At 35.7% G+C, this 16,727-nt stretch overlaps 1 protein-coding gene across 1 annotated transcript in view; it reads right to left on the reverse strand.

The window, feature by feature from the left end:
- The window catches only part of LOC149776079 (dipeptidase 1-like), a 31,547-nt gene extending 15,121 nt beyond the window's left edge, over positions 1–16,426 (reverse strand). Inside the window, exons 1-4 of the mRNA XM_089942342.1 lie at positions 15,429–16,426; positions 6,820–6,961; positions 6,247–6,379; positions 473–623 (exon numbers count right to left, since the gene is read on the reverse strand). Coding sequence (XP_089798468.1) covers positions 473–623; positions 6,247–6,379; positions 6,820–6,961; positions 15,429–15,730 — 728 coding nt within the window. The 5' untranslated portion in view covers positions 15,731–16,426. The remainder of the gene's footprint in view (positions 1–472; positions 624–6,246; positions 6,380–6,819; positions 6,962–15,428) is intronic.
- Positions 16,427–16,727: the final 301 nt, after the last annotated feature.

Consider the following 16,727-nt stretch of genomic DNA (forward strand, 5'->3'; position numbering starts at 1 on the left):
GGAGTTCCAAAAATCTTGCCATGTTTGGTCTATATAAGTGTGACAGTTTACAGTGATTTCAAGCATTGGGGCATCATGCCACAGACATGTAGCATGATGTCCCACCCAGTCACATTATCCTGACACCAGGCCGACCAGTCATAACACAAACCTCTTAATGCTGGGCGCCAAGCGAGGCAGCTATTAGTACCAGGTTGTAAGTCTTTGGTATGGCTCGACCGGGGATCGAACCCACGACCTCCCGCATCCGAGGCGGACGCTCTAACCACTAGGCCACCGGAGCGGTCATTATATTATGTCTAAAGCGTAGAAAGACTGCGAGACATGAAGATTACATTAGAATAACAACATGAGAAGCAAATCCTTAATTGACAAGGAAAGAAGGCGACAGAGCACGCTTTGTATTGGGAGTAAGAGAAAATGACCCAATAAAGAGAAGGTTTGAGAGAGAGTAGAAGTATGCGAGGTTTACCATGGTGTATTACAGCTATGGGTTACAGTCATGTATCGGACACCAAGGTCATAGAACATCCTGAGATTGGCCAGGCTGCTGTCGATGGAGTGACCACCTTCCAAACCAACTAGACTGCCAATCTTACCGCCTTTGAATGCATCCAGAATTCCTGTTGAAATTAAAAAGAATGAAATTGCAAACCATTAAGAATTAATGTTGACTAAAGAAAGACAAACTGACGTGTGCAAGGAAAATAGTATCACGCAGCAAAAGACTTTGACTCAAGCTGCAATTTGGCTGTTTTTAGATTGGCTGATTTTAGATTGTCTGTTTTTAGATTGGCTGATTTTAGATTGTCTGTTTTTTGATTGACTGATTTTAGATTGTCTGTTTTTAGATTGGCTGATTTTAGATTGGCTGATTTTAGATTGGCTGTTTTTTATTGGTTGTTTTTAGATTGGCTATTATATAAGATTCATCTATTGAGATGCATTGAAAACATAACAAAATACAGCACTGATATATTGCTAAGAATATACTAATTATTTAGGAAGAAGAACTAAATTCGTGAACACTATATAAAGGCGTTCGTAAAAGCGATTTGGGCGCTTCAGCTTCTCCATCTCGTAATATTTTCAAATTAATATAGCTCCCTTAATGACCATCGCAATGAACACATTTTGTTTAATAATAAATGGAAATGATTAACATGATTTCCTGGCATGAAACGTTCCTACCAGCACAACGTTCAAAACCCAAAGAAAACAAAGAAATGGCACAACTATCATGATTTGGAAAATCAAATAATTTCAAAAGAAACTCATAATATTTTATGTCGGAATTTGAGCGTGTACACATATTTTAACAAACGCATGACTAGTCCACACTGGACTAGAACTGATACTCACCAACAGCTGGTTTATGTTATACGTTCACTAGGGTTTAAGTTCCATGGGAAATATACGCTCAGGCCCTTTCCAAGCTGTATTGATGTCTTGTATTTAATAAATGCTATATAAAGCCTTCTGCAATAATTCTTCAATAACACAATAACAAATAATATTACATGGTGGCAGCGGTGGGATACGAACCCACGCCTCCGAAGAGACTGGTGGAGAACAAATAACATTACATGGAGGCAGCGGTAAAAACACAGGATTGAAATTATCAGAGTTGAAAATGGCTTCATTTCAATTTACAAATCCGGACAAATTTGACTTTTCGAGACCTGAAACATGGGAAAAAGTGGTTTCAGCGCTTTGAACGCTTTCGTCAAGCGTCTGGACTAAGTGAAAAAAAGGAAGAAATTCAAGTGAATACCTTGATTTATTCCATGGGAAGTGAGGCTGATGACATTTTGTCTTCGTTCAGCCTGACAGTGGAAGATCAAAAGAAGTGGAAGCCCGTGACAGGTAGATTCATGCGATATTTCATTCCAAAGAGGAATGTAATTTTTGAAAGGGCAAAATTTAATCAAAGAAAACAGGAAGAGGGAGAAACAGTGAACAGTTTTGTTACAGCTATCTATGTGTTAGCAGATAATTGTAATTTCGGGCCACTACATGATGAAATGATCAGAGACCGACTTGTAGTTGGACTGCGAGATTCAAAACTGTCAGAAAAATTGCAGTTAAATGCAAATCTAACTCTAGAGTCAGCCATTAGTCAAGCTCGACAAAATGAGGCTGTGAAAAAGCAACAAACAACGATACGAGCAAGTGGAGAACGAATGTCTGAAATGGATGCAGTAAAATCATCTTCACTGAAATATGGGAAACAGAAACATAAAATCCCAAATGTTCAACAAAATAATGTCAGCAGAAAAGGATGCATGAGATGTGGAAAAAAAGGTAATCATTCTCGAGGCAAATGTCCAGCAAAAGAAGCAGAATGCCATAAGTGTAAGAAAAGAGGACACTATGCAAAATGCTGTCTGTCAAAGTCAACAGTTACCACAACATAATCTAGAGCGGAATCTGGATTTCTAGGGACTATTAGCACAAAGAAGGTCATCCGTGGATAACGCGTGTGAGATTGAACAACACTTCACTTGTATTCAAGATTGATACTGGAGCTGATGTGACTGTAATTCCTGAGATGGATTTACGAAAAATCGGAGACCAAAAACTATCAAAGTCTGATCGAAAACTGTATGGACCTGGAAACTCTGAACTTAAAGTGCTGGGAAAATTTCCATGTGGACTGGAATTGAACAAAGCATTCAGTTTACAAGACATATTTATTGTAAAGGGACTGAATCAGACACTCTTGGGCTGGCCCGCAATTCAGGCTCTCAAGATTATTGAACAGGTAAATATATCCTCAGTAAATGCCTCAGATAAAAACTCACAAAATGGAAGCAAAATTCACGATAAATCCATAAACTTAGATAGGGATTATCGCGAGAAATTTCCAAATTTGTTTAAAGGTCTAGGGAAAACAAAATGGTTCTACAACATAACTCTGGACAAAAATGCCAAACCTTATGCCTTATCTACCCCAAGAAAGGTTCCTATCCCTTTATTGAATAAAGTTCAAGAGGAGTTGGATAGAATGGAAAAAAATGGTGTTATTTCAAAAGTAGATGAGCCCACTGAGTGGTGTGCGGCAATGGTTGTTGTTCCGAAACCAAATGGTACGGTAAGAATTTGCGTGGATCTAACAAAACTGAATGAATCGGTTAAAAGAGAAAACCACCCACTACCATCAGTTGAAGAATCCCTTGCAAAACTAGCAGGTGCAAAGTTTTCACCAAACTTGATGCAAACTCAGGCTTTTGGCAGATAAACCTGTCAGAAGATTCACTTTCATTACTCCTTTGGTAGGTTTTATTTTAATCGCCTTCCATTCGGAATCAGTTCTGCGACTGAATTTTTTCAGAAAAGGATGTCAGAAACTCTGGAGCGACTTGACGGAACACTCTGTCACAAGGACGATGTTCTTGTTTTGGGGGAAACGCAGAAACAGCATGACGAAAGACTAGAAATGGTCATGAAATCAGTACAAAGGGCCGGCGTCACTTTGAACGCTGAAAAGTGTGAATTTTCGAGACCATCCATAAGGTTCCTTGAGCATGTTGTTGACGAAAATGGTTGCCGACCTGATCCAGAAAAAGTCAAAGCTATAACTGAAATGGAAACACCGAAATGCGTAACAGATATGCGACGATTTCTCGGTATGACAAATCAGCTTGGCAAATTTAGTCCAAATTTGGCAGAAAAATCAAAACCATTACGTGAGCTTTTGAAAGGTAAAAACTCGTGGACTTTGGGTCCAGATCAAGAACAAGCTTTTAGAGACATCAAGCAAGAAATGACATCTTTACCAACTTTAGCACATTATGATCCAAACAGATAAATAGTTGTATCTGCAGATGCATCTTCATTTGGACTAGGTGCTGTGCCACGGCAGAAGCACGGTAGCACTCTGAGACCGATGGCGTTCGCATCACGAGGTATGTCAGAAACTGAGCAACGCTATGCTCAAATAGAAAAAGAGGCCCTTGCAATCGCTTGGGCTTGTGAACGCTTCAGCAGCTATTTAATTGGGTCACAATTCAAACTTGAAACTGACCATAAGCCATTAGTACCACTAATGAGCACAAAAATCTTGGGAGATTTACCCCCTAGAATTCAACGCTTTAGAATGCGTTTGATGAGATTCAACTTTTGTATAGTTCATGTTGCTGGCAAAAATCTATTAACTGCTGATGCTCTATCCAGAGCACCTTTAACTTATTACTCTGAGAGTGACATAGAATTTCAGGCTCAAACTAACGCCTACATTGATTTCGTAGTTAGCAATTTGCCTGCATTAAATACTCGACTTGAACAAATAAAGTCTGAATATCGAAATGATTCGATTTGCAAACAACTTGTACAATTCTGTGAAAAAGGGTGGCCAGAGAAATCCGCTATTGACGGAAAACTTCAATCGTACTGGGAAGATAGAGGTGAATTTACAATTCAAAATGATCTTTTAATGAAAGGTACACGCCTGGTCGTACCAGAATGACTTCAAAGAGAAATCCTTGAGAGAATTCACGATGGTCACCAAGGCATAGTTAAATGCCGCGAACGCGCCTAAACGTCAGTTTGGTGGAAAGGACTAAGTACTCAGCTAGAACACTTGGTAAAGTCTTGCCAAAACTGCATCGAAAACTCAAGAGATCAAGCTGAACCAATGATACCAAATGAATTTCCAAGTCGACCCTGGTAAAGAGTCGCTTCAGACTTGTTTGAACTGAATGGTCAAACATGTCTCTTGGTGATTGATTATTTCTCACGATATATCGAAATAGCAAAATTGCAAGGCAAAGGTTCAAAAGCAATTGTCAATCATCTCAAATCAATCTTTGCGCGACACTGTATACCAGAAGTATTAGTTTCAGATAACGGTCCGCAATACACATCCGCAATGCTCAAAGATTTTGCGATAAGTTATGGATTCAGACATATTACAAGTAGTCCAAAATATCCACAGAGCAATGGTCTCGCCGAAAGAGCTGTTCAAACAATTAAAAGAATACTTAAAAAAGCAAACGACCCTTACATAGCTCTTTTGACATATCGCGCAACACCATTACCAAATGGATACAGCCCTGCTGAACTACTGATGGGAAGAAAATTACAAACTACTTTGCCAATGGCACCAAACAACTTAGAGCCGAAATGGCCAGATTTACTGAAACTGAAGAAATCGGAAAACTATCAAAAGCAAACTCAAAAAAGAAATTATTATCGTCGACATCGCGCCCGAAATATGAAAAACCTTCAGGTAGGGAATAAAGTATGGATTAAAGATCAATTTTCTTCAGGGATAATTAAATCTGAGGCATATACACCTCGTTCATATGTGGGTATGTGAGAAAGCTTACCAGTAGCTTCTCGAGGGTCGGTGGTTCTTTCCGGGGTTTTCCCGGGTTCTTCCTCCACCATTAATACTGGCCGCCATGAATAGCCTATCGTGTGCTGAAAAATGGCGTTAAACCCTACAACAACAACAATAACCTCGTTCATACATGGTAGCAACTGACGAGGGAGAGATACGGCGTAATAGGAGAAATTTAATTCCCAAGCCTACCACATTATCGGAGCCTCTCAAAGTGACTGCTTCAGACCCTGATACTTTGACTGACTAAGATGAAAGCAAAGCAGTGCCAACCAGTCAAAACGGATATTTTACACGTTCGGGAAGATTGTCAAAACCCCTGAGAGACTGAACTTGTAAAAAATGAAGCTGATGTAGCTTGTTTAGAAATGCGGTCATCAGATCACGTTTCGTTTTAATGTAAACTTCTCAGGAAGGGAGATGTAGTGTAACCCTTAATCTAAATAGCTTTGAAATATCACATGACGATAAAAGTAATCAGATATTCCACACTGGATTAGAACTGATACACACCAACAGCTGGTTTATGTTATACATTCACTAGGGTTTATGTTCCATGGGAAATATACGCTCAGAGCAGACTTTACTCCCCTTCCAAGCTGTATTGATGTCTTGTATTTAATAAATACTATAGAACGCCTTCTGCAGTTATTCTTCAATAACAAATAACATTACAATGACTAATAAAAATTAAATTTAATCTGAATAAGAAAAATAAATAATTAAATAAGAAATATCAAAGATGAATGATCTGCATCAAAATGGAATATTGACACACACATACATCATCTAGTTTTTTCTCGTAAAATTTACAAATCATTCAAGTCTTTCGTTTCAACCATCTTACTCTCTCCGTGCTGCTTCGCATTAGTTTTCTTATAAACCCCATGATGCTATTATACCTTGAGCCGATGTGACAAACTGGAATACATCCGGGTATCTGTGTACAAACTTCTTGATAGTGTCGAGCTGATTCAGTGACTTGTGCACTGCGTCCTTGTACTGTGAAGAACATTCCACATAGCATGACCAGAACTGAAAATTATCATTAACATGAAAAACAAATGCAACAACTCGGTTCAGCGGGTTACACTTTGAGCATCTGCTATCTTTCCTAAAGTATATATAAGAAATATACGCCATTAGCTTTAGTTAGTAAATCTTATGAAAGTATATTGCAAAAAAAGAAATCTGTGATGTTTCGTCTTACTTATTACTGAATAATAATAATAATAATGTATTAAATGTATTAAGTCTTCTATGGTCTACATTGCGGTCCTAAATTCTTTACATATGTCTTTTCAACAATCAAGACAAAATGTATCAAACTGGGCGTAGAAAAAATTGATGGATGAAGGTGTAAGGACAGTCAAGAAAGTACTTCAACGGATTGAAAAGGTGTATATTTAATATTAAAAAAGGAATGATTTTACATCTTGAATGTTTACAAAGATTTCTGGTTTACATTGTTTTACCTGTGCACCAAGTTTCCCTTTTCTCAGCCTCGGAATATCGGTGTGTGAAACGTTCCAAATCTTTGTGAGGTCAGTGTTAAGGTCGACGGAATACACCTTGTTATCAGCATGATTTTCGTATCTCCAGGAGAGATCGTTATGGCTGGATAAAATAACATGAATAATGAAGAAAGCAGATCAAATAGTTGATGAAAATGGAATGCATATTCAATACTGTACAGATATCTATATGGTTAAATAGAACTTAGAAATGTGAATTGCGTCATTGGACACAATAAAATCCTTTGAGTTCTTAGTCCTAGGAGTCGTTTGTTATATTTCGTTTTATAATCGGTCAAGAGATTTTTACTGGACTTTCTTGTGGTCAGTACCATTGTGTCATATGCACATGATAATATGTTCAATTTTTAATCTTCGGACAGCTCGTTAGGTTTTTATTTAAGGTCCGAAATGTATCTGATCACCGTAACACGATTTTTTGTGCTTATGTATCTTCAAAATATAGCTACGTAGACTTATTTCCGTGAAGTAAGGGGACTATTGAAACACCACAATATGCAGACGTCTGCCGGAATTTGCATACTATGTTATTTAACAGGCTAAAAGAGAACTTGCACAATTAAAGTTAACATCATTCAAGTATGCAGCAACTCTTATCAAAGTTATTGGACGGAAGCGTTCATCTAAATATTTATAAATGCTATATTGATGGTACATTTTACGGGTTAGGGTTAGGGGGCATTTAGCAATTATTTGTTGACCAAATGTAAGATTTTGTAATGGACCATTTCTTGCCTTATTGCAACCGTAGCGTTTTTAAAGGGTTCAGGGATGTCATTTTGCCAACCTTACCCTTCTTCGGAAGCGAAGTTTGTCTTATTCAAAATCTCTGCACATAGACATGAAATGGTACAGTTCCATTAGACACTTAATCTGGTCCTGGAAGTTTTCCTAACCAATCAGTATTCGTTTTACTGTCAGCAGATAGTATACTGCACCGTGCCTTTTTACTACCTTATGTGGTTCCGCAATGGCGCAAAGCCACTTCATAACAGAGCATGTTCACTCTTGTTTTACATGGTTCTCATGTTGGGATTTATTTTTCATTCCACGAAAAATCGAAAGTATATTATAAAGCTTGCAATAAGTGGCTTTAATAAACAGATAATTATATGTCTCCAGTAACATTTCCATCGTCAAGCTCAGACCTTAAACAAAATTGTAAAGAATTATATGATATATTATATTCAAGTAGTTTTCAACTTTCATGACAAAGAATGCATGGTCCGCAAATTGTTGTCCATTTTCTTTGAGATAGACAATTCGGGTTTAATTCCCGTCCATGACAGCCATATTTTAAATTATCTCTAGGCATATTTATAAGTGACTGAGTTGAGTCTTGAACACTTTATTTCTCCATTGATTTCTTTTGTTGATATTTGTTGTAAAACCTTTTTCTATGTCAAGTTTCAATATTGACCTTCCTGTAAAGGTCACGATCATGAAGACGGCTTTTTTCAGGAATTCTAAGGATGTGAGAACACGAAGATACAAAAATAGTTTTAAAACAATCGGTGGACGCACTGAAAAAAGGATAAGAAATGGTCCTGAAAATATAAATTGACGCAGCGTCAGATAGACATAAGAATATAGGATAAAAAATGACACAAATATCTCACATAATTATGTTGCACGATTGAAAATGATTTCATTTGTCTACGAGGTGACGTAAGTACTAAGTCTTCACTTTCACACTTTGTCTACGAGGTGACGTAAGTACTAAGTCTTCACTACTGGGATATACTCGTAATCCAAACTGCGTGAGATTTTGCGCGCACGCGTGCTAGTATGCGTTATTGCAGGCTATTACATTTTCGAATTTATTTTAGCTGATATATAAGTGTGTACAATTGTTTATAAATTTCTCTCAACCTACTTAAGCGCGACTGGAGAGGGTAGATGAAAATTAAAATAAACGTAAAGGTCGCTAAGACGGATGCTGCACCTAAGGATTAAGGGAGTTCTGCATTTGTTCATATTTTCTCAGCATTCTATAAATATGTTTGTTCTGTCATATACATATGAACCTAGAGATTCAAACCAATTGTATGTATTATAATGATAGAAAGCATTGGCAGCCTTTCGTCATTGCATTAAAGTTAGTTTAAAACTTTGGTCGAATCAGATTGACGCAATATATTGCTTCCTTTCGATCAGCTTTTTGTCTCACCAAATTCGATTAGTTTTTCGTCTCCCAAATTCTACCAAAATTCTGTACTAAATATTCAAATATTGAAAGAAGTTTTGAATAAATTAGACTTATATTATCATTATTATCTTATATCATTCGAGTGTTTTAGTTTGCACTTTGTTGGATATTTCAGCATTCTTCTGGGTCTCAACAAAAACAAGAACCTCTAGTTGCTCCGCAGCGCCAGTTACATGAAAATGGAAGATGACTGCAAGAAATTTGTGTTGTTGCAGTCTACGTCATCTGAATTTAAGTTCCCTTGTGATTCCATCAAATTTTCGAATTCCTTTAGGAATCAGAGTATTAAATGTTCTCAGAAACATTTATAATTTAGGCTCATAAGAAAATATAATTTTTAAAATTACACTCATAAAAATTTACCAGCTTAAAACTGCTCTGAGGCGTCAGATTCATCACCCTTGTATAATCTAGTTTTGCAAATTTCATGTGACATTTAAACTAAGTTGTTTTGTTTTTAAAAATCTGCATTCGTTTGGAGCCAAACAGTAGCAGTCAAATCGAGGTGCCGTTGAATACAAGATTAAGTTCAACTGAACGTTTTTTTGAAAATATTTAGCTTTAAACAGTGTATTTTATTTCAGTAAATGATGTATTTAATCATCAATATTATTTAAAAGCATGTTTAAGGAAGTATTTGCATTAGAGAGTTACGACTTATTTTGTAATAATGCTGATAATATATTGTTTGCAAATGTCAAAATATTGTCTGGACACTGGGTGAAAGGCTTTGGTCTTTAATATTTCATAATGATTTTGCCAATATTAAAACATGCCATGCCGTGTATGGGTCTCATATTACACCAAAAACCAACAACCCTGTAAAACGGGTTTTGTGATTTGCTGTGTTCATGTTCGTACTTTTGAAGTGTCATGTGTAATGTATAACTTGGCGCACATTGTTTGTCTTGACAATTTGCCAATATTGCTTTTCGTGAACTTGTCTCTAGATAGTAAATGTACTGATAAATATTCTGTTATACATTTAGTGTCTTATAAATCCAATGTATAAATTATACCTGTTATTGAAATGTATGTTATCGTGAACATCGTAATTGTCTGTCTGTCTGAGGTAGTCGAATATAATAGCATGCACTCAATATCTATAATTTAGTAGACCTAATGAAATAGAGCATGAGTGAAGGGAAAATATTTTTCTAACAACAGAGACAAAACAAAATATTTCCACTTCCTAAGTGAAATATTTCCTTAAAGCAAACTCCAAGAAGCAAAGAATATCTATTTATTATGTACGTATAACAGCAAAATCGTCGAATACACTTAACGTGTTCTATATTCTTTGCCAGTTCGATTTAACACCTGCATTACTAGGTACATCGATACAAAGCATATCGAAATGTATACGATTATGTTAGGACAGCGACATTTTATAAATTTAATTTCCACATGAAATCTTTGAAATTGTGCATTTTATCAAATGTAATGAGTTATTTTCATTCTAAATGAAAATATGCTTATTTTAGTAAACACATTTCTTGTTCGGATTGACACAGTGAAACTTGTTAGTGTGTAGGTACTGAGCAAACATCACAGAGCAAATGCATCCGACAGACTTCAGAGCGTAACATCTTTAAAAACTACTTTATTGATTTTTAATTTACTTGTAACAATTTTTATATTGATGTCACCATTCAATTCTGAAATACATTGTATATAGCCCTGTCAAGCTTGCGGTCTTCTTCGGTGACAGACGCTGCATACAAACTTCGATTATTAAGTAATGTCGGTTCGCAGTCAACACTCATGAAAGCCCAATTTCTTTATCGTTTTCAAACATGATTATAACTGCTTAGAGTTAAGATCGCCACGTAAGCAATTTTAAGACTTTTTCTTAAAGGTGTGTACCGTTTGCTGTAGTGTCTACCGAGCACGTGTATGTGACACAGAATATTGAATAGCAACAAGCCATGTAAGTTGTCACTGACAATTTGCATTATTAATGTGGAAAAACTAATCATAAATATGTTAATGTTTAAACCTACTTTTAGTTAATAGTTTGTGTTTAGTCTTTACTTCTTGGCACCTCATCATTTAATAAATTTATACTTGAACATATGCAGTCTTCACACATTGTAAGCTTATCCTAGCGGAGAGAAACAAATGAAGAGAGTGAAAGAAAGAATAAGCAGATAAAGAAGAAATACTAAATAAACCTAAAAAATGGAAATACAGCATTGAACAGCATACGTGAGAAAGATAAATATCATAACTGGAAAGGCAGATAAAATCCTAAATGGTAAAAGATGTAGTAAAATAGTTTCAAATACGGTATGGCCTCAGTGGCGACTAAAGTCACATCGCCACTGTGACGATATATCATTTTTCGCCCACTGAAATATATCTACGCTTTTTGATTAGACATCGAAACTGGAAGCGTCACGTTTCTTAACGAGCTGGATTTTCTAAATGCTGACAACTCTGCGTAACCTAAAATATTTACGATTCTAGCTCTAAAACTATGGAACGGAAAAAAGCGAAAAAACAAAAACAAGTTATAATCAATAGATAATGTATTTCCTTATAATGCAAAGTGGAAATTTAAAATACACAGAATTACAATCCAGATAATTTTAAATATCATATCACAAGTCCAAAAGTATATAATGTTCCGAATGAATTCCAGAAGTCTTCAATCTCCTGATGTGCCACAATGATATAGCCAATAACGTCTATGAATGAGTTCTCAATAATCCAAATGAAGGTTTTAGTATTAAAAAAAAATCAATGAGCAGTTTGTAATACATATGTAACATTTAAATAAATAATTCCTCCCCAAACATAACTGAACACAAACCCTGATCATAGACTACAAAAGACTACTATGAAATAAAAATGTATTATTGTGTTCCAAATCCTTATTTACAGATTTTCCTCGACCTATTTCGTAAATCCAACCTTTGATGGCAAGTGCCATCAAATTGTAAACAGGCTTGCTTCCAGAAACAATACGATTCAAAGCCTTGAACTAAAATTTTAGTCTTCGAATGTATGACAAAAGAAAGATAGGTAAAATTTATACTCACAAAAGTTTAGCTCAAAATATAAAACAAATACACACACTTATATATATATATATATATATATATATATATATATATATATATATATATATATATATATATATATCCTTTTCATTATAGTTTTAAGGCATATCCCTTCGATTTGTATGGATTTCCTTCTCCATTATGTGATAATGGGATTAACGACTGTATTGCTACATAGAAAAAAGAAGTTCAAAAATTTTATAATATTTTTTGACAGCACCATTCACACACACACACACATAGCCTATATATATATAGAGACAGACAGGCAGACAGACAGACAGACACAGAGAGAGAGACAGAGACAGAGAGTTTGCTCCACGTTGTTTATTGTGACAAAAAATAACTGTTTTTATACGAAAATGAACGGATCGCTTGTATATGTCTTGCGCGGATTTAAACTGTATACACTGATTAGGTTGTATGGCTGTCGGAAGAGGACATAATGATTCATCGGACCTCGCCAAGCAACATAAATAGACGAGAAAATGTTGGCATGTTTGCACTCTGTTCTGGTAACTGCAATCGACACTAACCAGTGACTGAGTTTTCCATCGTTTTGAGACATGATTATGATTATGGTAGCATACAAATTCGGTGCTTGAACAGTTTTATTTCTGTCTGTAATAATGAGTTTCTCTTGAAAATGTATACCCTTCGCCATTGATTGAAACACGGAGGATTTTAGAAATTAAATAGCAAAGACAGTCGTTACTAATGCACTGAATATATGAGAGATCGTTTCCTTCCAAGATAAGTTATAAAGGATACAAGCACGATAAACGCCGGTGCAACAAGTCCGCAAAACTAGTCAAGCCTTTTGGAGATATATGAATCCCGTGTTTGAAAGGAATAACCCAATCTTCAAACACAAAAACGTAAACAAACTATATATCAACATGCTGCTTTGATAAAGACACCAATATCAAAGATTCTAAAAGTAACACAGCAACATATCTAATATAGAAGAAACCTCTATGTGTATGTGTTTCTCTCTCTCTCTCTCTCTCTCTCTCTCTCTCTCTCTCTATATATATATATATATATATATATATATATATATATATATATATATATATATATATATATATAGTATGTACGCTGTATCAATGATATACCACGAAATGTATACATTTTTCATTAAAAGGAAACGACGGCACTGAGTTTCCTCTTAATGAAACATTTATACAACGAGTGGTGTATCATTGATACAGCGTACATGCTGTACAGAGATTTTATTTATATCACATACAAATACATATACTTGCCCTTTGAACGGAGTTGTTAAGGTTTACTACAAGCAGATGTGTATTGACCGAGTGAATGGACTCCTCACATCCACTATCGTTTCCGCTACGAAATGTAGTTCTATGCATTTTGTGGCTATTCACAATCACCTTTGCATATGGATAAGTTCATTGTTTTCTTCTTTTTTTTAGTTTCAGTTTTTCTTCACATTGATTAAATCAACATAATACACATTTATGATTTAAACACGAAAAATGGTTTTAATGATAAAAGTAGAGCACTACAAAACATGGTTAAATACGCCATTCGCATGAATGCTAAACAATTCAAGTACCAGCGCATGGAAATTAATGTGGAATAGAAATGACGATCCAGCAAGGAGTAATTTATATATTTTAATATATTTGCAGTTGATCTAAGTAATTATTCTGCTTTCGCAACAGTACCACCGACCATAAACTCTCTCTCTCTCTCTCTCTCTCTCTCTCTCTCTCTCTCTCTCTCTCTCCCATCCTTTGGTCTGTTTGACTTAACTTTTACAATTATTGATACGTCCAGAGACTTTGTGGAATGACACGAACGAAAATCCTCTACTCTCATCATTTCATAGCTTTTAGAGGGGGGGGGACTTTTTGACATTTTCATATCTAATCAATATTAATCGATTTTTAGAACAGTATAGTATACTTAAGATACAACAACAACAACAAAACATTAAATACATCACGGTGTGTGTACCACGTAACCGAGAAATGTACCGTATAATGTCGACATAGTTTGCAACTTTGTATCACTGTAGATAGATCCCAAATAAAGTGCACGCATATCGTTACGAGGAACCATATTCTTGTAGGTTACTTGGTATAACTTCTATTTCAAGGTTTTAATCCAGCACAGATTCCTTTTCTCTCTCACTCCACATTTCTGCATAGTTTGTCCGTTATGCATAGGGAGGGGAAAGGGAACAGCTAAAACAGAAACGACTGTGCTGAAAATGTGTACCATAAAACATTAATTTGGAAAACGTGGATTATTAATACTTTGTATCGTTATTTTCATATGTCACTAACTACTAATGTGTGGAATATGATCATTGATCTAGAATCAACTGCAGACGTTCGCGAGAATGGTTATATTCACGTATTATTCCACCATGGGCGGATCACAATTTGAGATACCAATAGTATTGGTATCACTGCTTTATACGAACACTTTAAATACCATGTTATTTTTAATTAATATATATATATATATACACACACACACACACACACACACACACACTTATCGGTCAAGTAAAGAAGTACATGTATCTTGCACGATTTTATGTTGTGTTTATTGGTTGTCGTGTTTTTCCCTTGACAAAGACTGAATGAGAGTCGAAAGTGCTAGATTAGTTATAAATTTAATTTGGTTTTCTGTCAGTATTAACAATTATCTTGGTCGATCTCTACCACACTCACGAACTCTAATCGGACCCGTGCACTTACATGAACTGTAATTCACCATAGCATTTGTATATTTAGTCATAATAAATAATGCTTACTTGCTGCTGATGTCAAGAGAAATATTAACAGTCGGGGGGGGGGGGATTTTTATGACCAGAATGGTTAGGGTGAACATTACATAAATTTCGTTTGCGTCGGGATTTTAGATTTCTTGTCATTAGATCTAAAGCAGACCGTCCCAAACTGCACAGTGGTATGTGTCGTTGATTGGACCTATACATTTCTCCAGCATCTTTTTTGCGAACTTGATCAATTGCCCATCAATAGTCCATCATTATTTCCCCCCGCTCTCTCTCTATGTATGCATGTATGTATGTATGTATGTATGTATGTATGTATGTATGTATGTATGTATGTATGTAATTAAGATTGATGGTCATTGTGTTGTTTTCTCAACAGGTGAATCATCTTTGCATATGATGGGATATAGTAATTTTTTGTTACACTTCTATTATAAACGGCATAAAAGTATTCGTTTAACCCTTATATAAGCATAAACGTATGTCATAATTGACTTACCCATCAATCAAAGGGTACGAATCCAGAATGCAGTTAGCTCTATCCAACAGAGGGGTTGGTGATCCTTCGTGTGTTATGCACTCGGGAATATCCAAGGACTTTTGGGTGGCAGTGTTTTTCTCAACTCTTTTTAAATCGGTGTCAGAAGTCATTTTGTTTTGAACAACGACTATAAGGGCGATACTTAATCCAATAACTGCTATCAACAGAAAGGTAATAGCTCCATACAAGATTTTCTTATTCTTCAGGAAACTTGTATTGTTGAATAGCCCTTCCTTGGATGTACTTACATTCATTTCCATTGCACAAGTATATCCTTGCTTTAGTTTTATTTATAAGAAGAGTTTTATTTAAATGCCAAGAATGATTTTGGGTAAAAAGCAATTAAGCTCATTTGTTATGTATGTAATACAATACATCAGAATGTGCGAAACGTGTATGATCATAAAATTACGGCGATACCGTATTTATGTACTCTTAAGGGATGCGTTTACATTGGAATATCGGATCAGCATGAAGAAACTAATACGGAATAACAATTTAAACAATCGACACTTGTCGCATTTTTTGGCGGTGAGATGTCTTGCACGCAAACAAGAAACTACTGATACATGAAAAGTCCAAACCATTGCAGTAACAATGAAAATAGCCCACTAAATCATCTCCCAAAAGTCCAAACCATTGCAGTAACAATGAAAATAGCCCACTAAATCATCTCCCAAAAGTCCAAACCATTGCAGTAACAATGAAAATAGCCCACTAAATCATCTCCCAAACATGTAGTGATGGACGGTTAGAGTTACGGTATCACCTCGTCAAGCTCTTCATAAAATCATGCAAGTGACACAGTCATCTGTAAGCAATAAATAAGTGTACACATTAGACACTTACTGATATTTTTCCTTGCACTTTAGTTATGTTTGGTTGTAGGGGTCTATCGGCGATACGCACATAATATTTCCAGATCACATCCTATGTACTTCAACTTGACAATTCAAGTGGAATAACACAACACTACCTCTAGGCACCATTTCATATTCTATGGCTACATCGGGCTGTTCCATCACATTCAACAACCAATCAGATGCGACTTTCGTTCATAGGCTCAATTGAAAGTTTCGGTTGCTTTGGTTATGCGAATCCGCTCTAGCGTCCGTGGATTTGTCGTACGAAGTGCACTTTGAAAACAAGCATCTATACATAATAGCTGAAACTATTTTAAATTACCATTATATTAGATTTCCCATTAACTTCATGTAACAGGTGATCCGGAAGAAGAGATGCGGAAAATAAAAAGCG

This window comes from Sinohyriopsis cumingii, chromosome 18, assembly GCF_028554795.1.
Source record: "Sinohyriopsis cumingii isolate HCF-2022 chromosome 18, ASM2855479v2, whole genome shotgun sequence".
Classification (NCBI taxonomy): Eukaryota; Metazoa; Mollusca; class Bivalvia; order Unionida; family Unionidae; genus Sinohyriopsis; species Sinohyriopsis cumingii.